The 25,561-nt window shown below is 44.6% G+C and overlaps 2 protein-coding genes, 2 non-coding genes and 1 pseudogene across 5 annotated transcripts in view; all 5 read left to right on the top strand.

Moving 5' to 3' along the window:
- Positions 1-365: 365 nt before the first annotated feature.
- On the top strand, positions 366-10,583 carry LOC146404627 (tripartite motif-containing protein 54-like; annotated as a pseudogene).
- A 3,264-nt stretch (positions 10,584-13,847) lies between these two features.
- Positions 13,848-18,732, top strand: LOC146404628 (uncharacterized). Its single transcript, XM_085020109.1, has 3 exons — positions 13,848-13,920; positions 13,996-17,042; positions 18,297-18,732. Exons 1-2 carry the CDS (start codon positions 13,848-13,850, stop codon positions 14,670-14,672), a joined length of 750 nt encoding a protein of 249 aa, XP_084876235.1. The 3' UTR covers positions 14,673-17,042; positions 18,297-18,732.
- Positions 14,021-25,561, top strand: part of ZNF169 (zinc finger protein 169) — a 103,876-nt gene continuing 92,335 nt past the window's right edge. For both annotated transcript variants that reach the window (XM_085018421.1, XM_085018384.1), the window contains exon 1: positions 14,021-14,198. The gene's annotated coding sequence lies outside the window, so the exon portion shown is untranslated. The remainder of the gene's footprint in view (positions 14,199-25,561) is intronic.
- MIRLET7A-2 (microRNA let-7a-2) lies at positions 24,341-24,432 on the top strand. The gene has a single exon (NR_038599.1). It is a non-coding gene; the product is annotated as a microRNA let-7a-2 (primary transcript).
- Positions 24,708-24,804, top strand: MIRLET7F-2 (microRNA let-7f-2). The gene has a single exon (NR_128408.1). It is a non-coding gene; the product is annotated as a microRNA let-7f-2 (primary transcript).

A 25,561-nucleotide genomic window follows, 5' to 3' on the forward strand; every position in this document is an offset into this window, starting at 1 on the left:
TGCACCCATGGCATAGGGAGGTTCCCAGGCTAGGGGTTGAATTGTAGCTGTAGGTGCCAGCCTATGCCAGAGCTATAGAAACTAGGGATCTGAGCCATGTCTGCAACCTACACCACAGCTCATGGCAACACCAGATCCTTAACCCACTAAGCGAAGCCAGGGATTGAACCCTCATCCTCATGGATCCTAGTCGGGTTCGTTAACCGCTGAACCACGAAGGGAATTCCCTCCATAGTCCTTTCTGATGCCAGTAGCAGCATTTTTTCAAAATGCTTCCAACCTCTTATCTCCATGGCTCATAATACTTCCTGCCTTGTTTTATCAGTTAGGATTGCAAACCGACTTCATGGTGGCTTTCTTTACCCATGTATGGTGAGCTGGAGGGAGGTGAGTACTGGCATCATCGCAGCTGCTGCAACTCCAAGTTCTACACTTTCATTCCAGGCAGAAAGGTGACGGGAAGTGTGCTAAAATCTGCATTGGTCTCTTTTGTAAGGAAATCGAGAAATTTCCTGCAAATCCTCTATCAGACTTTGATGCAAGTCTCATTGGCCAAAAGCCTCTGACATGACTACCCCTCAATGTCAGACAGTTTGATGGGACATACTTGGTACTTTTGGCCACTGTCCTAGAAGACAATCACTGAAGAGATAGCCAGTGGGCCATACTTTCTGTACCTGCATCTCCTTTGGGCTGAGAGCTCTCCGAGAGCAGGGATTTGCCTTGTCTGTGTTCATGAATTAGAGTTGGTTACACAGGAGTGATGTAGTGAGTAAATGGGTGGTGTGTGCTGAGCACTGATCCTAATGAGACTGTCATGAAAAACAAGCATCTTAAGCCCCCATGGGACCTATCATGTGTCTTGAACATATTTAGCGCTCAATCTGTGTTTGCTGAACGGAGGCTGAGAGCACATAGGGTGGGTTTTCTCTCCTTTCTCCCTGGTCTCCATGGTCTCATAAGCACATCCAAGAGTATAAGGAAACTGCATTTCACCAAGAACCTTCCCATCTGCAGGAGGACCTCATTTGTGAGGCAACAGCCCATCAAAAGCACAGGAAGAGCTAGTGGACCATGGTGCATCACCAGCTTTGCCATCTTCATGAACTGCAGCCCTGGGCAGGTTGCTTTATCTCTTCAGGCCTCAGTTTCCATGACACAGGTGAGAACTAATGACTTGAACCTATTCCACTTGTGGAGACTGACAGATAATATGACAGCAGTCTGGCCCAGCCCGAGTGCTCAGTCAATGCTTCTTTTTAAGACTAGTTCTTCTTTTGAAGAACCCACAGGCCAGGTAAGGACTATACAGTTGTCCCCGTTGTGAGAGGCTGTGGAAGTTAGGAAAACCTGAGTTACATGCCAGAGACTAGATGCGCAGTGACAGAGCTGAGAGGGATTAAGATAACCCAGTTCAATGGATTGTGGATGAAGAAGCAGGAGAGAGGCTAGTGATCCTTGGTGCATAGACGGTGGGCTGGAGGCTGGAGCCAAGGCCTCCTCCCCACCAACTCCTAAAGTAAATTGGAATGAGCTGAATGTGCAAGTGAGGTGGGCTGGCTTCCACTTATGTTTATCTTCTAAATTAGACAGGGTCAGGAGTTCCCGTCATGGTGAAGCAGAAATGAATCCGACTAGGAACCATGAGGTTGCAGGTTCGTTCCCTGGCCTCGCTCAGTGGGTTAAGGATCTGGCGTTGCTGTGAGCTGCAGCAGTGTAGCACAGATGTGGCCTAGATCTGGTATTGCCTTGGCTGTGGTGTAGGCTGGCAGCTGCGGCTCTGATTCAACCCCTAGCCTGGGCACTTCCATATGCTATGGGTGCTGCTATAAAAAGGAAAAAAAAAAAGTGAAAAGCATACGTGGTTCAAGATGTACAAAGAAAGCTGGTGGGCTAGGCTATGCCACCATCCCCTCCAACACATCCTGTTGCCCCTGGTATCTGTGGAGCTTCCTTTGCTTCTTCCAGCCTCTGAGGAAAGCCCTGCTGTGTCACACGGCTATATTCCACGCCTGTTCTAGAAGCCTGGCAGGGGCAGATGGCCTGGGAGAGGCAGGTGGCTGCAGATGCCATGGAGGCACTGGGCCAGGTTCTGTCCTGCCTCGTGTGTATGGAGCTGTTCACGCCCCCAGTGCTGCTCCTCTCCTGCTCCCACAACTTCTGCAAACAGTGCCTGGAAAACATCTTGGTGTGCCAGAACGGCACCCACGTCAATGGACAGTTCTGCTGCCCAGTGTGTAGGAAAGTAAGAGAGGTTTGGGCCCCTTCTGCCTTGAGGGAGAAGATTTCTTTCTTTACTTTTTTTTTTTTTTTTGCTTTTTATTTTTATTTATTATTATTATTATTATTATTATTATTAGGGTTGCACCCGCAGCATATGGAAGTTCCCAGGCTAGGGGTCTGATTGGAACTACAGCTGCTGGCCTACACCACAGCCACAGCAATGCCAGATCGGAGCTATGTCTGCAACCTATGCTACAGCTCACGGCAATGCTGGCTCCTTAACCTAATGAGCAGGGCCAGAGATCAAATCTCCGTCCTCATGGGTCCTAGCTGGGTTTGTTAACTGCTGCACTAGATTTCTTTCTGATCAGCACTTCTTGGGAGCTGTTCTGTGGAAGAATTGGGGATATCTGGCCTGCAGAATGAAGGCTGGCTGGCCAGAACTCTCATCTCTGAAGGGCTCTGAGGCCTTCAGGTGTGGGTGGGGAGCAGTCGGAGCTACCAGAGGACATGCGTTATGGCTTAATGTTAGAGAGAAGGTTCTAACAGAAGCACCAGGAGATAATTCAGCGCATGCTAGAGTAGTGGGCATTTCTCACCTTCTAGGGGCCTTGTCACTGTGCCAGGACCCCAGCTGTGCAGAGATGAATGAGTGAGGAGCATCGTCGCAAGAGCCAGTGGCCCCGTGTACAGCCTAACATCCCACAGTGGAAACATGCAAGACTGCAGAGGAGGGCAGACAAACAGAGGATAGCAAATGCCAGGGGTCAAGAAAGGGGCCTGCAGCCGAGATGCTTAGAGCTGGTTAGTAGATGAGAAGTCATCAGGACATTCCTTTTGTGGCTCAGCAGGTCACGAACCCAACTAGGATCCCCGAAGATGCAGGTTCGATCCCTGGCCTCACTCAGTGGGTTAAGGATCCAGCATTGCTGTGGTGAGCTGTGGTGTAGGTCGCAGATGTGGCCCACATCCCACATTGCTGTGGCTATGGTGTAGGCCGGCAGCTGCAACTCTGATTTGACCTCTAGCCTAGGAATTTCCATATGCTGCAGGTGGGGCCCTGAAAAGAGAAAATAAATAAATAAATAAATAAATAAATAAATAAATAAAAATAGAAAAAAAAGAAGAAGGCTTCAGTGTGGGGTCATGGGAGGGGACAGGGCACTGACAGCACCCACCAGGAGGCCAGATTGAAGGTCTTATACGTCATGTAAAATACTTTGCATTCTATCCTGTAAGCAATGCGGGCAAGGGTCTATAGTGTTGGCTTTGAAAGCGCACTGTTATCTACATTTCATACTCTCATGGAAACTTTTTGTACAATGACGTGTGTAGTGTCCTCTCCCCATCTGGGACATAGGAATTGTGTGGTGTTTCTCCAGGTCCTTTGGGTATTTTTCTCCAGGAGGAAAATATAAAATGAATGGATTGCAGGAAGAGGGAAGTTCTGTAAGGATCTGCATCAGTGGAACAGAGGGTGAGTGTACTGGATAGATGGGTGCCAACTCTTCAACAATAATCCACTGAATATGGTGGTAGGGTGAGGGGGCAGTGAGGAGACCATGTGTGTGTGTGTGTGTGGGGGGGTGGCAGTCAAAAACACCAGATGCTTAGATTTATTTATGTTTTACATTTTTCAACCTGGTATTTTCACTTATTTATGCATTTGTTTAAAAATCATGTCAGGAGTTCCCACTGTGTCACAGTGGGATTGGTGGCATCTCTGGAGCGCTGGGATGCAGGTTTGATCCCAGCCTAGAACAGTGGGTTAAGGATCTGGCATTGCCACAGCTGTGGCTTAGGTCAAAACTGTGGCTCAGATCTGATCCCTGCCCAGGGATTCCGTTTGCTGCTTGGTGGCCAAAAAAAAAAAAAAAAAAAAAAAAAAAAAAAATTACACACTAGGAGTTTCCTGGTGCCCTGTAGGAGTTGGAACTGCTCCCAACTATGTAGGGAACTGTGTATGAAAGTTCCCAGGCTAGGGGTGGAATCAGAGCTGCAGCTCCCAGCCCACACCAAAGCCACAGCTACACAGGATGCAAGCTGAATCTGCAACCTACACCACAGCTCATGGCAATGCCGAATCCTTAACCCACCAAGCAAGACCAGGGGACAAACCTGAATCGTTGTGGATACTAGATGGATTCATTTCTGCTGAGCCACAACAGGCACCCCCTCGAGTCACAATGTTTAAGTTCAACACAGCTATTTTTTCCCTCAGGGTATAAAATACATACAATACAGTAAGGTGTGTGAAGTGCCACACGTCTGAGGTAAACATCATTCCGATGAATTATGTATGTATATTTTCATAAAGCCCCATCCAGACCAAGATCTAGAAAATTACCTTCACCCCCTTGTGCTTCCCTCCAACACACACGCAGGAGACATTTATAATTTCTTTCACTGTGGGTTAGTTTTGCAGAAAAGAATATTGTATCCAAGAAGGGTCTAAATTAATTGTCTGGTTGGAAATCAGCAGACAGAGGTAGCATATTGGTTGTTTAACATCTGTTTCCCTCTCTAGCATATAAACCCCTTAGGGTAGGGCCAGCTGTGTCTGTCCTGTTCACTGTCACATTCCCAGCATGGTAGGTACCTAATAAAAGTTTACTGAACAAATGGTATTTAAGGTTGTTGACAGATGGGTGAACTGTGATTGTAACTCACAGTGGCATCTGGCCTTTTTTCCTTGTGCTCTTAAATGTAGGTTTTGTTTTTATTCAGGTATGACGAGGCCAACAGATCAGGAGATGACTCCCATTGAAAAACAGTCTGTGGAGTTCCTTCGTGGCACAGTGTGTTAAGGATTCAGTATTTGCAATGGCTCAGGTCACAGTTGTGGCATGGGTTTGATCCCTGGTTCAAAAATTTCAATATGCCATGGGTGCAGCCAAAAGAAAAAGAAAAAGAAAGAAAAGAAAGAAGGAGGGAAGGAAGGGAGAAAGGAAAGAAAGAGAGAGAGAAAGAAAGAAAGCGAGTTTCCGTTGTGGCTCAGCAGAAATGAATCTGACTAGCATCCATGAGGATGCAGGTTTGATCCCTGGCCTTGCTCAATAGGTTAAGGATCTGGCATTGCTCTGAGCTGTGGTGTAAATTGCAGATGCGGCTTGGATATGGTGTGGCTATGGCTGTGGCACAGGCCAGTAGCTACGGCTCTGATTCCCTAGCCTAGGAACCTCCATATGCCACGGGTGCGGCCCTAAAGGACAAGAAAGAAAAAAAAAGAAAAGAAAAGAAAAGAAAAGAAAGAAAGAAAGAAAGAAAGAGAGAAAGAAAGAAAGAAAGAAAAAGAGAGAGACAGAAAGAAAGAAAAGCAGTTTGTAACCCATAGCTGCCAAGAGGAGGGGCCATGCCATGTTGCAGGGGGCCCTTGGTGAAATACAGGGAGACAGGAAAAATGTGGACAAGACCTTTGTTGCGGTTTCTGCAGGAAGGAACAGGTGAGGCAGGGTGAGAAGGCTTAGGATTGGCCAGTTGGAATAATTTCAGTGGCTTCCTAGAATAATTTCTAGGCTGCCCCTAGATATCTGGTGTCTGGCCCTGGGGGGTAGGGAAATAGCAAATATGAAAGAGGTAGTTGGGGTGGGAACCCCAGATTTATTGGTTTACATGTGGAAAGCCTGGTCCCAGATGTATCCTTTACTGTCTGTAAGAATTGGCTTACCCTGGAAGGGGCCATCCCGGGTCCCATATGCCAGAACATCAGGACACAGTAAATAAAAGATGTGGTTAATGCGCTTTGGTATTCAATGCCTAATTCAGGCATCTGCTTGAGTATCCAGTTCTGCTCTCCTCCATCACCCCAAGGACACTTAGTCCGTCCTTTTTATGCTCCCCTGCATACCCAATCACACAGACTCTGTGAGGCTGCCCTTCCCTGGGAGACAGAGCAGGTGCAACCAAGACTCACAGGGTGAAAGGAGGCAGGTTCCTGTTTCATCTGATGGAATTCATGGCATCTGTCTCTGCAGACAGTGACTGCATGCACACACCAGTCTATAGGCAACAGGGCTTCGGAGAAGGAGAAGTTATTTTGCAGAGGTGAGAGACTTCACAGTCATTTCTTTTCGAAATTCCGATCAGTGGGTGACCTTTTCTCTCTTCCCGCTCGATGGTGTTTACATGCCAGAAGGGAGGTGTCTCATCCTTCCCCATTATAGTGTCATGGGTGATGATGGGAATTTGCCACGTGCTCCTGCCGGCTCTGTGTTTTAGGTCGTTTATTTGAGGGAAGGGGAACAAACGGATTGCAGAGGAACATCCTGGCTGAAAACATACTGGAGAAGTTTAAGGAAGAACTTGAGATGCTTCACACCAAGGAGCAAAACCGGCTTGCTCAGATGTGTGAAAAGCACAGAGAAAGTGTGAATCTGGTATTCAATTACACTCTTAATTTTATTTTATTCTTGCTTAACTACCCAATCTGTCAAATGACTTAGCAACCTTATGCTTGAAATCAGGTATTTGCTCAGGAGTATAGTAGAGAATTACTCTCCAAATAAATGCACATACCAATGTTGACTTCATGCTTCATTTTTAAGGATGAAATTCAGTGTTGAGTGTGAGTGTGTGTGTGTGTGTGTGTGTGTGTGTGTGTGTGTGGTATTCAGCCATTGTACTCCGTACTATGCCATATGCATTGTATGTTTATACACACGTCTACAGTGCGATTTATACAAAACCATGTGTATACGATTCCATATTCCCCAACAAAGGATCTTCGTGGGTAACTTGACACACATAATCTTTCCTTTTGGCACTCACTTTAGCATGATGCCTGTCAGATATATATAACTGAGATATGAATCAGATACAACACCACTTCAGCTTTCATTCTGTTGACAAAGCTGTTTCACAACCTTGAGCCTATTTGATTTGAATCCAACTCTTGGAGGGGCAGGATGAAGCACAGCGTTCTATGTTTCACAGACTATGTAGCACCAATCACCAGGTCTAGGTTGCTTTGTTAATGGTCAGGGATGAAATAAATAGGTGATTTCCTTGGAGAGAGTCGAAAGTATTTCCCAGCCTTCATTAACTAGCTCTAGCTTGAATGAAGCTCAGCAACCAACTCCTAAGGTGTCTTTGAAAAAGGGTCTGGATAGAGTTCCCGTCATGGCTTAGTGGTTAACGAATCCAACTAGGAACCATGTGGTTGTGGGTTCAATCTCTGGACTCATGGGTGAAAGATCCGGCGATGCTGTGACCTGTGGTGTAGGCCAGCAGCTACAGCTCTGATTCGACCCCTAGCCTGGGAACCTCCATATGCCGTGGGAGCGGCCCTGGAAAAAGGCAAAAAGACAAAAAAAAAAAAAAAAAAGAAAAAGGAAAAGGGTCTGGTAATTCCAGGGGCCTCAGCACTTCAGTGCAGAATATCAAGAGTCTGTGCTTACAGGGAGGGTTTCTCTATAAGTCTCCACCCTCAGCGAATCTCCTGGGCTGCTCTGAGCTCAGCCAGCCTCTGCTCTGTTCCTTCCAGCTGCCCCTCCTCCTCCAAGGACTTAAGTGGCATGCTTGGAGCAGGCTAGCTCAGGCCACTAAAGGACTCAGGAGAATTTGGCATTCCTGTTACACTATGCCTCTAAAAATCGGTTTTATCACAAATTCCTAGTGGTTCTGTCTCATCCTAAGCAGTTAACCTTCCCTTCCAAGGTTCCAAGAATGGGAGTTCCCACTGTGGCTCAGAGGGTTAAGAACCTGACTAGTATCCATGAGGATGTGGGTTTGATCCCTGACCTAGCTCAATGGGTTAAGGATCTGGTGTTGCTGTGAGCTGTGGTGTCGGTTGCAGACACAGCTCAGATCCCACGTTGCTGTGGCTGTGGCTTAGGCTGGTAGCTACAGCTCCTATTTGACCCCTAGCCTGGGAACTTCCACATGCTATAGTGTGGCCCTAAAAAGGGAAAAAAAAAAAAATTTCCAAGAATGAGTTTTCATTCCAAGGCTTCCCTTACCCAAGTGAGAGGGGGAAGGGCCAGCATTGCAGGAAGTGTCCTCCTCCATCCCTTCCATCTAAAATAGGCCCAGCTTATCTTGAGCCTGTGGTGAGGTTAATTTTGTCCAAGTCCTTAAGATATCATCAATAGCTACCATGTGTATCTACAGAGTGCCAGATACTACACCAAAGCACCATGCTATATGCCCCATGGTATTTAATCTTCTCAAGAGCCCTATGAGGAAATGACTTGGCCAAGTGGAAAAAGCTTTCCTCCTGGAGTCAGAAAACCCTTGTCTTCTCATCTGAATGCTATCCCTTCCTGGCAGTGTGTGCTTGGGCAAGTCACTTATCAACTTGGAGAATTCTCATCTCTCTTGCCTGTAGAATAGGCATAATACTTTCCAAATCAGAGGGTTATTGTGAGGATTCCATGAACTACCAAGTGTAGCAGGTACTTGCTAAATTACCACTCAGGTATCCTAGCACCATCATCTCTGTCCTCCACACACCAGGGCATCCTGTGCAACTGACTTTTTTTTCCTTTGTGTTTTGTTTGTTTCTTTGTTTGTTTGTTTTTGCTTTTTAGGGCCCCACCCTAGGCATATGGAAATTCCTAGGCTACGGGTCAAATTGGAGCTACAGCCGCCAGCCTCTACCATAGCCACAGCAACTTGGGACCTGAGCTGCATCTGTGACCTACACCATAGCTCATGGCAACACCAGATTCCTGACTCACTGCATGAGGCCAGGGATCAAACCTGCATCCTCATGGATACTAGTCAGATTTGTTTTGCTGCACCACAACAGGAACTCTGCAACTGACTCTTGATATCTGTGTAAGAATACATTCAGGGAGTTCCCTGGTGGCCTAGCGGGTTAAGGATGCAGTATCATCACTGCTGTGGCTTGGATCACTGCTGTGGCACGAGTTCGATCCCTGGCCCGGGAACTTCTTCATGCCATGGCCGTGGCCAATAAAAAAAAAGAAAGAGGGAATAAATTTGGAATGTCACTAGCCTGAGGTAGGCAGGTCCTGAGTGTGTTGGGTTGGATCAGGAAGAGAAATAAGTGTCACTGACTTTTCTTTTGTCAATCAGATGTGCCTAAGTGATGAAGAACCAATATGTGGAATATGCAAGCTCTTTGGAGACCATGAGTCTCACCCAGTAGCCAAAATTTCTGATGCCTATGCAGAGAAGAAAGTGAGTTTTGTTGAGGATATTCAGCTGGTGCTACAGAAATCTGAGAGCACATCACGAGCAGTGCAGGTACCCCTTGTGTGGCTTGTGTCCTTTCTCCACATAAACATCAGGACAATGTTTGGTTTCAACTCAAATGGTGGGTTTTCTCTTGAGGACACTAGACTGACAGAGGCAGTGTTTTAATGAGGGAGAGGAGTTCCTGTTGTGGCTCAGAGGGTTAAGAACCTGACATAGTGTCTGTGAGGATGTGGGTTCAATCCCTGGTCTCTCTCAGTGGGTTAGGGTCCACTGTTGCTGCAAGCTCTGGCAGAGGTCACAGACTTGGCTCGGATCTGGCATTGCTGTGGCTGTGGTGTAGGCTGACAGCTGTAGCTCGGATTGGACCCCTAGCCTGGGAATTTCCACATGCTGCAGGTAGGGCCCTAACAATAAAAATTAAAAATAAATAAATAAATAAATAAATAAAACATGCAGGAGAAATTCATTCCTCTCCTTAAGTGTGTCCTGAGAGGCATCCCTAAGGAGTTCCTGGCTCAGTGGAGGAGAAGAGGCAATGCCATGAACCAGGTGCCCAGGCCTGCCCTCTGGAGGTCTTTCCTAAGAAATGTTCCTGCCTCCACAGGACACAGAGAAGCTCATCAGGGAGCTCTCCACCAGCACCGCTGACACACTGGCCATGATCAACACCATTGGAGACAGCCTGCTCAGTGGCATCAGATCCTGGATTGCCACCTTAAAAAGGTACCTGAAGAGGGAGCACACCTCCAAGTTGGAGAAGTTGCAGCCCCCCTGTTAGCAGATGAAAATCCTCTTGCAGCATCAGGCAAACGCAGTGCAATTTCTCCAAGAGCATAAAGGCTCAAGGCAGAAATGGAGAGACTCAACAGAGAGCAGTTTGTCCCCCCAGGTCCCCACCAAGGACACTATTTCCATCAGGCACTAGTTTCAGGAGCTCATTAGAGGAATAGACATCACTGCCTTTGTCCCTTCTGAGACTTCCCGAGTTCTGGCCAGCACAGCTGGGCTCCAAGAGGACTGGCAGGTGGGCTGTGTCACGCAGGGTGGTCTGTCCCAACAAGTTCTTGAGGATATTTTGCACAAGGCAGTGTTGGGCTCAGTTAATGCAGAGGCAAAATTTCCCAGGAAACCATCTCATTCCTCCTCTCCTTCCTCCAGCACAGGGAAGTGAGGCTGGGTCTAGGGAATCAACTGTATAACTTGGTATTTTGGTCTCAAAATGTCAGCGGCTTTTATCATTTTGGCTGCAACTTGAAAGATGTTAATTTTACTTCTTAAAAAGAAAAAAAAAGATTCTACATTGAGGTTTCTCCCTTGATTTAGGGTCTTCTGTTGTTAATTGATTATCCAACACTTTTCCTTTTCTTGTTTTTAAATGGAAATCTGCTTTAGAAGCTAGGTGCTTGAAACTCATGGGGGTTGATGGCTTGGCCATCTGGATGGGTGGTGCAGGAGGTGAGTTCTTGGCACAACTGAACAGACCAGCTTTGTGCTCTGATGACTTACTTTGCAATTTTAGCTCAATTGAGCCTCAGATAGTAGGAATCACAATAGCAATGATTCCCCAGAAATGAAACCTTTGGCTATCTCTCCACTGTGTCTTTTGTTCTTTTTCTGTCACAATGACTACAATTGGCTGAATGCTTAGGATACAAACACTACTAGGCACTCTTATGTTAATGAGTTAATCCCATTCTCAAAATAACTGAAAGTGATGAGAATTATCATGTCCACTTTATAGGAGGAACCTCAGGGTCAGAGAATTTAAGAGCCTAAAATGACACAGCCATTGAAAGGGTGGATTGTAATGCAAATCCAAATCCTTCTAGTGGAGCCCTGGCTTCTAGCCCTTCCCAGAGTCTCTGAAGGCAGTGCAGAGGTGGAAATATCTCCTCAAAAACACTGCTATCATTCTTCAAGAGGGAGCTTACTCTTCTTAATTCTAGCCCACCAGTTTTTTGTAAACATCTACTGTGAAATTCACTGTTTATGGAATTCTGAGTAGCACCTGTGATGCACATTGTGCTTCGTGTTTCACATAAATGACATTATTGGAACCCCCACTCCACCTTGGGAAGTAAGCTTTAGAGTTCCCATTATACAGATGAAGAAACTGGGAAGGAGATCAGTGCTTTGTCCAAAATGGCAGCACAGTAGAAATGTATCATTCTCAAACCTATTCTCCTTCTGGCTACTGCATGGTTAGTTGGGGAAAGGGTTAGTTGGGGAAAGGGTGGGGTAGCCTCAGGGGTGATAGGACCTAGACTCAGTTGATGTCAGAAGGCCCCTTCTCTCTTTTGTCTCTGCTTCTCAGTGCTTGCTTTGCTTCTTTACTACAGTATGACCCCTTCTCCCCCGTCATCACAGCTTGGTGTTCAGAGCTAAGGGGTTCTCTTCTCCCAGCGCCTGTTTTGAGACATCCTCAGGAAAGGACTCTGCTTGACCTACATCAAAATCCCATGACCCAAGTGGGGCAGAAACAGTGCCACAAAAGAGGAGGCAAGGAGTACATGGGAGTCAAGCTTGTAATAAAAATGAAGCAGGTTGGGAGTTCCCATCGTGGCTCAGCAGTGGAGAAACTGACTAGGATCCATGAGGATGCAGGCTTGATCCTTGGCCTTGCTCAGTGGGTTAAGGATCTAGCGTTGCCCTGAGCTGTGGTATAGGTCACAGACAAGGCTTGGATCCCAGGTTTCTGTGGCCGTGGTGTAGGTGGGCAGCTACAACTCCAATTTGACCCCTAGCCTGGGAACTTCCATATGCCTTGGGTGCAGCTCTAAAAAGACCGAAGGGAAAACAAACAAACAAACAAACAAACAAACAAACAAACAAGCTGGAGGTGGGGAGGGGTGGAGGCAGGGGGGCTGTGACGAATAGCAGAGTCCATGCCGAGCATAAAGAAAATACTGTCCTGTTGGGATGTAGGCTGAGTGTAGCCAGAGATTCCAGTTTCTTTAGAAAAGCAAGAAATTCAGACTTTTTAATGTTAAATATCTTCTTTTGAAAGCTGTCAGCTAATTAAAAAGAGATTTAAAACAGTGCACGGTTGTCACAAAGCATTTCTGTAAACCAGATGTGATCTCCAGGCCATCACCAGTTTGCAATCTCTGATCGAGGTGGACAATATAGTAACAACATAACAGCTTACTCCACTCCAGTGATGCTAAATGCATTTGCCAAGCCTGGGCCTCTCTCCTTCCACTGTGACTCCTTAGGGAGCATCACTTCCCAGCAAAGACACAGGAAAGCAGGAGGTCCCTGGCAGTCAGAGTGGGTAAGATATTGGTAGGCACTGGCCAGACATCAACCTCCAGATCTATGCGTTCCCAGTTCTCTGAGCTAAAACCTGGGCCCACTGAGGCAGACACTCAGGATTAAGGGTCTGGTTAAGGATAAGGGCATCTGCTGCAAAAGGCAGGGAGGCCAAGAGGCAGAAGTCTCATCTGGACCCAGCATGCTGAGTGAGGGGCCATAGGGAGCAGCTGCACAAGAAGCCCCAGTCTCAGCTGGGTAGGGACAGTGATGGGGCAGAGGGTGTGTCTGGAGTGTGTTTGCTTTTCTTGGGTAATTGTGGTTGCAGGTTGACAAAGGTGGAGGGAGGGATCTGTTCTGGGGCTGCCTGCAGAGAGGTGTAGACAAGCAGAGGGGTCTGAGATGGCAAGGCCTTAGTGACCTTGGACCTCTGGGCCGGTTTAGGCCTGGCTACTCTTGGAACTCCAGTCTAGGAAGTTTGTACGTTTTCTCAGGACTCTGAACCTCCTCCTCTTCCTGGCCCAGCAGGCTGCCCCAAGCTCAAGGTTTTCCTCCTCTAGTTTCTTGTTCACTTCAGCCCACAAAATTAACTCTTCAGTTTAACTCCTTTTCCGTGTATTGCATTGTAGTAATACAAGTGTTAGATACTGCCACCTGAGATCGTAAATATAAACGCACCAGGTAAACTAAGTGCTGTTCAAAAACATTTCTATTATCCATTAGGATGAATTTTTGTGTTCTGTTTCTGCTTTTTTAAAACCTTGTGCGCAAAGTTAACAGTGAGGAAAGACAGACTCAGCTTGTGGGGCTCCCAGCCATTGAGAGACCTGAAAGTTTACCTAAACAGTGCTTTCCGGGGTCCTAGTTTGGGAGGGTCATTATTGGAACGGAGGAATGATATTTTCAGCAAACGTTAAAGTAGGAAAATTAAACATTGCTTTGAAAAGACAAGACTCTTCAAAACTTGGGGCCTTCGATTGGCTGCCTCATCTACAGCTGCGTAAACTGAAGCAAAGTGGGTGGGTCTACTTGAAGCCTCAGGGGGCGGCGGGCGGGACAGTCCTTGTGGGGGTCGCACGCAAGACGTTCCGGCAACCAGGGGGCCAGGCACAGCCGCCCCCAGCGAGGGCAGCGACCACGTGACAGCGCCGATCGATCACGAGCGGACTGCAAGACCCCGTGCCACCACTCTCCCGGCGGTCCAATAAGAAATGGGGAGCGGGCAAGGTGGGTGGGCCCTGGTCGCCCCGCCCTTCGCGAGGCGGGTCCAGCCGCCGCCCTCCAGTGAGGTCCCAGCGAGCCTGGCTCGGCGGAGGCAAAGGGCAATGTTTACGTCAGTCAAACGGCCTCGCCAATGAGTTCGCGCGCTGCGCTCGAGCCCGCCCCTGCCTCGGCCTCCCGGCGCCCGCGCTCCCTTCCCTCCGGCCGCCGCGGCCCGCCAGCCCGCACCTCCATCCGGGTCTTCGCGTGCGACTTTCCGGTGGCTGCGGGCGGCAAGCGCCGGGGCCGGGCTGTCCCCGCGGAGGGCGGCGGCTGGCCGTTGGCTCTTCCACGAGCCTGAGGTGGGTACAGAAGCGAGACAGCGAGCGCGGGCCCGTCGCCATTTTTCTTCTCTCGGACCCCTGGCGGAGCTGGGAAAAGGGGACCGCGGCGGCCTGGTTGGTAGAGAGGCCTGGGGGCCAGAGCAGGCCGGGCTGGCGGGTGGCGAGCTGAGGCCGCGGGAGGCGGCGGCGCGGGCGGGGGATGGGCGCCGCGTGGCGCGTCCAGCCCCAACCCCCTCCGCTTCCCGCCCAGCGCCTCACGGACGGGGGGAGGGGTCATTCTTCACATTCTTCACCCAGCACCTCCCCCCACTTCAATCAAACTTGGGCGGGGGAAGTCCCGCCCCCGCGCCGTGCCCATTGGCCAGCATCTCCTCCTGCTTTGGCGTAACTGGCTGCGGGCGCCGCCAGGTCCCCCTGACGTCGCTTCCGCTATCAGGTTTGTGGGCCGGGGAGACCTTGGTCTTGGGGGCTGGGATGCTGGAGGGAAGGTAGGAAGTGCGGGGGAGGGCCGGGGCTCGCTGGCTGGCAGGCCCTGGGCTGGCTCCCTGCCTCTAATCCGTCCCACCAAGTGCAGCCTCCGGCCACGGAGCAGCTGTGCGACTGGGTCCAACCGGCGGCCGTCCTTGGCGGGGGAGGGGCCGGGCGGGCGGTAGGAAGTGGGATCCCGGGGGACGGTCTTGTGCACGGCGACCAGGGCCACCGCCAGCGGCCCCAGCACTGATTTGGGCTGCACACCCTGCAAGCGGGCTGGCTGATAAACGTTCCCGGAGGACTCGAGTGTGAGGAATGCGTAACCTTTATGTCCTTGGCTGGCAGTGGCCTTCGGTCTTTACAATTTTTACAGTAGGGACTGGCCCCCTGCCTTGTGTGTCAGAGTTGAGGGTGTGTTTTTGGCACATTTTTCAACTCTTAGGCTTTTTAAAATTGACTTTCCATTTATGAGCGGGTTGGCAAACGGCATCAGGGCATTGGGGATAGTGAGTGTGAAATTCTTAAAGTAAATCGGAAGACTGAATGATTTTTCTTTTTTTAACTTTATTGATAATGTATCGCTTTTTTGGCACTTCTAGTTAAAACCGCATTTAGCAGTCCTCGTTTATTTTTATTGGCCTGAAAATCATGCAGTAGTTTAAGAAAATGTAATGTTAAGTTCTAAATTTAAATGTAGTTCAGAAAAATACAGTAACTTTTTATCCGTTTTTCTGCTGTATAGTAGTCTGATTAGTTTATAGTATATTCAGAGTATTGTAGTTAAGGCAATAAAAATTTGTAAGTTTGGGTTTTTTTGAAGGTGCTTGATGTACTGTACACAGTTGTTAAAAGTATCGTTTTGAAACTTGTGGACTCTTTTGAGAGTAGAATGGTTAGCATTAACTAGAATGTCTTGGTTTAGAATACAGTACACTAGATATTTGTGTACCTTTTCTTTCAATAGCTAACATATGGTAGTTTTATAAATAATTGTAATTGCTCAATAGTGAGAGTTAGAAACCAGTATTTCAAACTGTAGGTGCTGGCTTACTGGGTCATAAAATCACTTTTAGTGGGTGGTGATCACAATTCTAAAAAAATAGAAAGTATTAGTTTGTTACATGAAACTGTTAATTCAGCTATATACGTATTTGCTCCTGTAAAAATACCTTTTTTGAGGGTATTTGGAAAAGTTTGAAAAACAGCCCTTCTGATGGGTATTTTTTTTGTTTATAGCACTAGTGTTCTCCTAAGAGTGTTAAAAGTAGCCCTGTTATATTTGGTGGAAAATGTTCTCCTCACTTTAGTATTCAGGAGTTGGGGAAGTAAATTTGCTATCAGTGACCAGCATGCTTTTTAGTTATTTTTTTTGTCATTTTAGGGCTGCACCGGAGGCATATGGAGGGTCCCAGGCTAGGGGTTGAAATGGAGCTGTAGCCACCAGCCTGCATCACAGCCACAGCAGCAGGATATCTGAGCTGAGTCTGTGACCTACACAGCTCATGGCAACGCTGGATCCTTAACCCACTGAGCAAGGCAAGGGATGGAACCCACTTACTCATGGATGCTTGTCGGTTCGCTAACTGCTGAGCCATGACGGGAACTCCCAGCAAGCATCTTAATCATGTAATATTTTTAATAGTTTGAGAAGTTTTTACTTAGACAATAAAGGATCTTCTCCATTCCAGAATATTAACTATCAATGAATTTTCCATGTCTAAATAGAATCCAGATCCCCAGTTAGGAGTTATCAACATTACCTTTACATGACCTCAGGACTGGATAAGGGAGGCCTGGTCATTGCATTGTTGTTGACTGTATAGATGTTCTAAGCATTGCACAATCACTTAGATCAAAGGAGAGCTAGGAATTCCCTTGTGGTGCAGCAGGTTAAGGATCCAGTGTTGTCACTGAACCAGCCCAGTTTGCTACTGGCCCAGGAACTTCCACATGCCACAGACACAGCAAACAACGACGACAAAACGAGAGTCACTGCCTTTTTTTGTTGTTGTTTTGTACTATGTCTTTGAAATCTAGAGTGTATTTTACAGTTGCAGCACATCTCATTCTGGGCTGATTGCATTTCCAGTGCTCAGTAGTGACGTGGCTAATGGCTACCAAATGGCCAGTGCAATTATAGTGGATTGCTCAGCCGCTTTTCAAGAATTTAGCTTTCTCTAGCTAAGTATTTTCAGATTATTAGCCCAAAATGTTCCCTCTCCATAGTCTAATCTTAAATATGAGGTCATTTCTTTCTTAGGCTCTTTCTTGGTCTAAGATTTAAGTATTCTGAGGCTGATGACAAGTAGTTTTGCTGAGTGTTATGTTTGCTTTTCTAGGAATATTTTAAGAGATTTTGGATGTTTTTAAATTTTTACTCGCTTTTGCTATGTAGGGCTGCACCCACAGCAAATGAAAGTTACCAGGATGGGGTCAAATCAGAGCTGCAGCTACTGGCCTGTGGCACAGTCACAGCAAAGGGGGATCCAAGCCATGTCTGTGACCTACATACACCACAACTTGAGGCAGCGCCGGACCTTAACCCACTGAAAGAGGCTAGAGATTGAACCTGCATCCATCTCCTGTATACCAGTCAGGCTTGTTACTTCCGAGCCACAACAGGAACTTCTGGGTGATCTGTATTTTGTTTTTTTTTTTTGTTTTTTTCCGCCTTTTTTAGGGCCAAACGTGTGGCATATGGAAGTTCCCAGGCTGGGGGTTGAATTGGAGCCACAGCTGTAGCAACACCAGATCTGAGCCTTATCTGCAACCTACACCACACACTCGACAACTTCAGATCTTTGACCCACTGAGGGAGGCCAGAGATTGAATCTGCATCCTCGTGGATCCTAGTTGGGTTTGTTTCTGCTGAGCCACAATGGGAACTCCTGGATGATGTTATAAAATTACAGATATTAATGATGAATTTAATTTAGAAGCACTTTGTTCTTCTATTAATTAGGTAGTTATCCTTTTCTGCTTTTTGTCAGCATTCGTTTTCATGAAGTTATACTGTCTTTTCACTTGGCTGACTCACCCCTTCCCCCCAATTTTTATTTGGTCAATTATATGATTACTTAATGCATAGGAGAGAATGTTTTTCTTGTACAGTGTAGACTGAGTTGTCTGCTAATTGTAAACTGGGATATCTGGATTTAATGGCAAGAACCCACCTTTTTAAAGCCTTTTGGGGACATGTAAGCTTTTCAGTATGGGAGCATATCAACTCAGTATCGTGGATGGGAAGGCAAAAGATTGATGATTGAGAAATAATGGTGTATGTATATAAGGACCATTAAACAAAACAAGTTACTACCCAAGTGGAATACGCTGCCTCACCCTAAATATTTGTGTGCTCTATATGGTTTGTAGCAGAATTTAATTAGATATACAGGAAGGTAGCATAGAATGCACTTGTAACAGGGAAGGTGGTCTCAAATTAACAGTTTGCATCAGGAATTCTACAAAGGAATGCTGAGTTGACATTAGTTCCCTTTTTAAAAAATTACAGAGTTTAGGTACTTTATCTAATCAAGAACATCTTTGAGTTCTTTTCTGGTGCAGCCAGTTAAGGATCTGGCATGGTCACTGTTGTGGCTCTGGTTTAATCTCTGGCCTGGGAACTTCTGCAAGCTGTGGGTGCAGCCCTCCAAAAACAAAACATCTTATGTACCTGCTGTATGTCTAAGATCGAATGAAGGAAAGGTTTTGGTTTTGTTTTGGAAAACATGACCTAGTACTAGCTGTTTAAAACGTTTAAACTATTAAACTGTAGAAACTTTTAAACTATTTGAAATTTAACATGTGCTTCGGCTTAGTATTTATCAGCAAGTGAAACTAGATGATGAGACTGAAGGAAATACTTGTTGTATTTGTCAGGATAAGAAATTTAGTGGATAGTGGAGGTCCCGTTGTGGTGCAGGGGAAACAATCTGACTAGGAACCATGAGGTGGCTGGGTTCAGCCCCTGGCCTTGCTCAGTGGGTTATGGATCGGGTGTTGCTGCGGCTGTGGCGTGAAGCCTGGGAACCTCCATATGTCATAGGTGCGGCCCTGAAAAGACACAAAGCCAAAAAAGAAATTTAGTGGGTAGTAACTGTTTGTGATCATTTCACAGTGTTTACAAATAGGGAATCATTATGTTATGCACCTGGAACTAATATACTGTATGTCAGTTATACATCAATTTAAAAAAAAATCCTGCCTACAAAGAGAAATTGAAAGATTAGAAGTAGGTTAATTTGATTTTTGAAATTTTATTGGATTATAGTTGGTTTACAATGTTGTGTTAGTTTCAGGTGTTCAGCAAAGTGATACATAATACAGGTTATTACAGAGTATTGAGTAGATTTCCCTATGAGCTATACAGTGAGACCTTGTTATTATCTATTTTTTATATAGTATATGTATGTTAATCCCAACCTAATTTATCCCTCCCAACCTTGCCCCTTTAGTAATCCTAAGTATGGTTTGGAAATCTTTGAGTCTGTTTTTGTTTCGTAAATAAGTTCTTTTGTATTAGAAGTAGGTTAGTTTTCATTAGCAAAGCTTAGGAAGAAGGAATCAGAATTGTGTTGGAGAGTTTGCATGTTTTATATTGAAAATACTTTTACATTTTGGATAGTATTTTAATGTTCAGCCAGCATCATCAGATAATTTTGTTAATAGTTAACTGAGTATTTCAAGGAAATTCATGTTAAGTAGCCAATATTCTAATTTTGTATTTATCAGCAAGTGAAACTAGATGATGAGACTGAAGGAAATACTTGTATTTGAATGAAAGTTTGGCAAAAAGTGAAATTTATATAAATGGCCTGTGAATAAAGGTTTTTAAAAATAAAACCTGGGGTTTCCGTTGTGACTCATCAGGTTAAGAACCTGATGTAGTCCCCATGAAGATGCAGGTTCAATCCTGGGCCTCACTCAGTAGGTTAAGGATCTGGTGTTTACACAGGCTGTGGTGTAGGTAGCAGATGTGACTCAAATCTGGTGCTGCTTTGTTGCTGTGACGTAGGCCTGCAGCTCCAATTTGACCCCTAGTTTGGAAACTTCACGTGCTGCAGGTGCGTCCATAAAAAGAAAAAGGAAAAAGAATAAATAAATAAAAGTAAAAATTTTCTGAGGTGCTTTGTTTATAGAAGTATGTGAAATATTATAAAAGGTAGGAAATAAGACTGCTGGAAAAAGTTTTTCTCAGAAGTTCAGAGCTGTGTCACTGCAGTAACCAGTAGTGACAACACTGAATCCTCAGCCCACCTCACCACAAGAGAGTTCCTCAAACTCTAATAAGCCATAGAAAGTAGAGTATGCCTGGCTTTGGACTAGGTTTAGCGTATTTTAAGAACTAGAAGCTTGTTTGTTTAAAATACTGTCTTACTAGGGAGTTCCTTTTGTGACTCAGTGGTTAACAAATCAACTAGGAACCATGACGTTGCAGGTTCGATCCCTGGCCTCACTCAGTGGGTTAAGGATCTGGTGTTGCTGTGAGCTGTGGTGTAGGTCCCAGACAAGGCTTGGATCCCGTGTTGCTGTGGCTCTGGGGTAGCCTGGTAGCTACAGCTCCAATTAGACCCCTAGCCTGGGAAGCTCCGTGTGCGGCCCTAGAAAAGACAAAAAATAAAATAAAATACTATCTTACTAAAATTGACAATGCAAAAGTGGTATTTATGTATTTCAATTAGTATGTAGCTTTCAGAATGTATATTCATGTGTTTTTAGGACCATAACGCTTAACCTTCTTTTAGTTATAGACTTTGTAAATGTGGTAAAAGCTGTGGAGTCTTGTAGAAAAATTGTACATTCTGAAATTCATTGTGCTTATAGGTGAAGAACTCTGACTTTAAGGTGTTGACTATACACAAGTATTAAACATAAGATGTCATACACTGTCATTTACTAAGATATAAGTGGATTTTAAAATGAAACCTTACTTGATAGAAATACAGATAAACAAGCTTAAATCATAATTAATAAGTAGATATGCCTCTTCACAGCACATTTTAAGTTGACACAGCATGATTAAATTGAAGATAAGTATTTTTGACTGTCACAAGTATATCCAGGAATTTAAAGTTAGTTTCTCTCTCAGATTGATTTATTAGAACAAGGGTTACCATTTGTTGAGTACTTACTTCTAGGTCATTAAGGTGCTTTGCATGTGTTCCTAATCCTCAAAACGGTCTTCTGAGGGTGTGGATGTTAGTTCCCCAACTGATGAGAAATAAACCTCAAGAAGGTTATTTAATTTGCCCAAGAACACAGCTGCTAAGAAGCTGCTGTATCCGAAAGCCATTGCTCTAATCTTTCCTGCACTGCTATGTTGCGCAGGAACATTTTGTCCAAGTTGAATTGTGATGTTTAATTATTAGTATTTTTAATAGGGATGGGAAGAGTTCAAGCTACAGATTAAGGTAGTGCGTGAATAAGGATAGAAGATACATGGAAAGTTATGTTACTTTTAGTTAGAAAAGGAATTATCTGAAAGATCACATTCAGATAGTTTCAGCTAATAGTCTTGTCTAAGAATGTTTTAGTTAATATCTAATACTGATGATTGAAGCTACAAGTTACTGAGTATCCTCTGTGCACCTGGCATTGTGCTTTGTGACTTTCATATTTTCCTCCCCCCCATCATCTTTCCTTCCTTCCTTTTTCTTTCTCTGTAGTTATTTTTCTCTCCCTCCCTCCCTTCCTTCCTTTTCCGCCTCCACAGCATGGAGAAGTGTCCAGGCCAGGGATCAGACCCAAGCTACAGCAGTGACAATGCCGAGACCTTAAATACTGATTTTAATGAGTTAACATAACAGAGGCCCCAAGATTATTTCCGAGTCTCAGATTCTGAAGTGTGCTCTGACTTCAGAGGGGAAAATCTGAAGAACTGAAAGTAAACCTGCTCTGTGACCCAACTCCTTTCTCTTTCTTTAGTCAAACATTGTGTAGTTGTGACAGTGTACATGTTAGTTTTTCTTTAACTTTATTTCTTAATGAACATTTCTATGGATCCTTGTTATTTGTTATGTGGATTGTGTTCTGTGTTCTGAAAGCTTGCTTAACTAAACATTGCCTACTCTCAACTGTTAGATTTTAGTTTCCAAAATTTGCTCTCATCAGTATTAATCTGAAAAACTGTAGGTTGAAAACCATCAGTGGATCATAAAATCAATTTAATCTGTATAATAAAGTAGAAAAAGAATAGGGGTTAGTATTGATTTTTGAACAATAGTGAATAGTAGTATTTTACTGTATTAGTATTTTGTATTATGTATGTATAGACATGTATGAGTACTGTTTTGAATTATAAAACCTTTTTCTCATGTGGATCATAGACTTTTGGAAGCTATCGCTCTAATGAATAGTGATGCTACATAGTAGATAATTGTTCCCCCTGCCCCTCACCCATAAATAACAATTTTTGGGTTACATTTGTATGTATTTTCCCCCAATTGGAGGAGCATTTTAAAAGCTCCTGGTGTATAAATTGCTGGATTGCTGTCTACCAGTATGGGTACCTGTATACATTGCTGGATCAAGAAAAATAGTACAAAGTAAACATGCCTCATTTTCCAAGCTTGAAAAGTGAATACATTTTAAATTCTATTGTTTACTTCATTTTAAATTCCTACATTTGCTGAGGATTCAAACATGTTTTAAATGAGGAAAATCAGGCTGGGCTTGAGAATTGGGTTGGAGGTACCAGCTGGTTTTCCTCTTGGTTCTTATTTATTTATTTATTTATTTTAGGGCTGCACCCATGGCATATGGAGTTTCCCAGGCTAGGGGTCAAATTGGAGCTGTAGATGCAGGCCTAGGCCACAGCCACAGCAACACAAGATCTGAGCTGCGTCTGTGACCTACACCACAGCAACGCCTGATATGTAACCCACTGAGCAAGGCCAGGGATCGAACCCGCAACCTCATGGTTCCTAGTTGGATTCGTTAACCACTGAGCCATGAGGGGAACTCCCAGAAAAATCTTTTTAGGGACAGTTGTCTGCATGTTCATATCGTGAATTATCTGGCCTTGTAGAATTGAAATTGGCTGAGGTATGGTGAGTTTGAGTTTGGAGATCCAGTGCTGTCTCTCCTTGTAATTTGGAGCCAGTTATTAAACTTCCTGGCACCAGTTTACACCTATGTAAAATAGACACCATGAGATAAGGTGGCTCACTTGAAGGGCTTAATGGTGGGGTCTTATATATATTGAGGGTGTGGTAACTCTTTTCCTGTATTATGGATCATTTAGTCCATTGTATTGATGTTACAGAGGGGCTGGGTTCCAGAGTGTCAGTGAGTGAGCAGGGACAGGATTTGAACCTTGGTTATTTTGACTCCAAATGAGATATGTTGCTGTGAGCATTCATATTTAAGTTTTGTGTTTAATTCTGTTAGGAATATACCTGTAAGTGAAGTTGCGGGATCATTTGGTTAATTTTTTGATAAACTGCTAAACTTTTCCAAAGCACCTGACCATTTTACGTTCCCACCAGCAATGGTAATGTAATTTAATTTTTCCACATCCTTGGTCTCTTTTTGATTATGGCCATCCTCGTGGATCTGAAAGTGATACCCCATTATGATTTTGGTTTGATGACTAATAAATGATGTGAGGTTTTTTTATGTACTTATTGGCCCTTTTTTCTTATTAATCACATCTTTAGAGAAATGGCTATTTATCCTTCTTTAAAGGAGGTTATTGGTCTTAGGTTACGTTTATATGTGGTGCGAGGTGTAGGGGTCCAGATTCATTCTTTTGCATGTGGATATCCAGTTGTTCTGGCACTCTTTGTCGAAAAAAACTTTTGTTTCCCCATTGAATTGTGGTGGCACTCTTGTTGAAAATCAGTTGACCCAGTATATGGGGTTTATTTCTGGATGTTAAGTTCTGTTACATTGAACTATATGTCCTAAGAGTGGTTTTGTTTACAGGTTTTGGTTATTACTAAGTAACTACTTAGCAGCTTGCTTTCTTTGAAATTAAGTAATCTTTACAGTGGCTGCTTCTTAAGTATGAAGTCTGTAAATTGAAGACTGATATTTAATATGGTTTAGCTCAAGATTTTGATTATAAAACTAAACTGGTCATATTGCTTAGTTCAGAGAGTATTGTACCAAAGTGGTTACCATCTTTGATCTTCACAGCACTTTTCTAGTGAAGGAAGGATCCTTATCTTGCCTCAGATCCAGTAGATAATCATTGGTTTTCTTTTAATAAGATCACTTAGTGTTTGCTGACATGGAATACTTGAGTAGGTTAATTTAAAAATGAGGTTCTCATGTATGGATGTGTGTGTTTTGTCCTTTTAGTGCTGCATTCGCGTCATAGGGAGGTTCCCAGGCTAAGGGTCTAATCGGAGCTGTAGCTGCTGGGCCTACGCCAGAACCACAGCAATGCCAGACCTAAGCTGCGTCTGTGACCTACACCACAGCTCATGGCAGTGCCGGATCCTTAACCCACTGAGCGAGGCCAGGGATCGAACCCACAACCTCATGGTTCCTAGTCGGATGTATATTTTTTGATAGCTCTGTACATTATTGCATTTAATCATAGATTATGTTAAGTGAATGAAAGGAGTCTAATACTTTTTTCTTTCTCCTTTAATCACACAGGAGAACCAGGATTACCTAGGAGAAAGCTTTCCTGTGGTGCTCAGCTGTGGTCCCTTTTCAGCATTCACTGTGGACGTTCTCTTCACTGTGGGATGAGGTAGTAGGTTGTATAGTTTTAGGGTCACACCCACCACTGGGAGATAACTATACAATCTACTGTCTTTCCTAACGTGATAGAAAAATCTGCATCCAGACAGCATCATCCAAGCATCACTCAACATCAGTACAAGTTGTATGACATTTAAGATTAACTTTTGTAAAAATGCTGTGGTTCAGTATTTCCTTATGGTGTACAAGTTGCTGCTTATTTTAGAGACTAAAAACATTACCAGGTATACAGGTTGGGTGGGGATACTTTTACTGTGTGTCAGAGTAAGTGTATTTTATTTTGATTGGTAACTGATGATGCAACATAAAGAGATTGTGCTCTATTCCCGAAGAAGAGATTGCTCTATCAGAGTGAGGTAGTAGATTGTATAGTTGTGGGGTAGTGATTTTACCCTGTTCAGGAGATAACTATACAATCTATTGCCTTCCCTGAGGAGTAGACTTGCTGCATTTTGTTTCTACCTAGATATTAAAACTCAGAAGAATTAATTTTGACATTGCTTTGTACTTAAAATTTGTTTATGTTATTTGCTAATAACATTCTCTGTTGCTACAATAGATACAGTGATCAATATGTAACTTTTTCACTTATCTATTTTAGAAATTTGAGAAGTTCCCATTGTGGTGCATTTGAAACGAATCCGACTAGTATCCATGAGGCTGTGGGTTTGATCCCTGGCTTCACTCAGTGGGTCGGGATCTGGCATTGCCTTGAGCTGTGGTGTAGGTCACAGACGTGGCTCAGATCCCACGTTGTTCTGGCTGTGGCTTAGGCTGGCAGCTGTAGGTCTTATTCGACCCCAGCCTGGGAATTTTCATATGCCCCTGGTGTGGTCCTAAAAAGCAAAGAAAGAAAGAAGAAATTTGAAGTCAAGCAGCAGGGGACCAGGCCGCTGTGGAATTGTGAATAGGTTTGCTGCCCCGGTAGAAATGTCCAGGGTGAGATTGTAGGTGGTAAAGGTAAATACAAACTGGAAAAGCACTGTCACAGCTAAAATGGAATCAGGTTGATTATGATTCATTCCCCAGTTTGGTTTTTTTGGGTGGCTTTCGGCATTGTAACCATGTTTTATAGGTGTGTTGATTTGGACAGCTTAATTTTCCAGCCTGGAAAGGGAGATACTGGGCTCTGGGTTCAATTTTTGCTCCCTGGTTAAGTCACTAAGACCTTAGCTTTGCCCTGCCCTCAAAACCTG

This window comes from Sus scrofa, chromosome 3 (genome assembly GCF_054392235.1).
Source record: "Sus scrofa isolate SSC_HxYL_T2T_F1_AM1 chromosome 3, Sscrofa_HxYL_maternal_Yorkshire_Landrace_v2.0, whole genome shotgun sequence".
Classification (NCBI taxonomy): Eukaryota; Metazoa; Chordata; class Mammalia; order Artiodactyla; family Suidae; genus Sus; species Sus scrofa.

Excerpts from the sequence above, each read along its gene's own strand:
- LOC146404628 (XM_085020109.1), top strand. The coding sequence starts at position 13,848 with ATGGGGAGCGGGCAAGGTGGGTGGGCCCTGGTCGCCCCGCCCTTCGCG. Across the intron at positions 13,921-13,995 it reads GGTCCAGCCGCCGCCCTCCA|TTCGCGCGCTGCGCTCGAGC; the intron begins GTGAGGTCCCAG and ends CTCGCCAATGAG.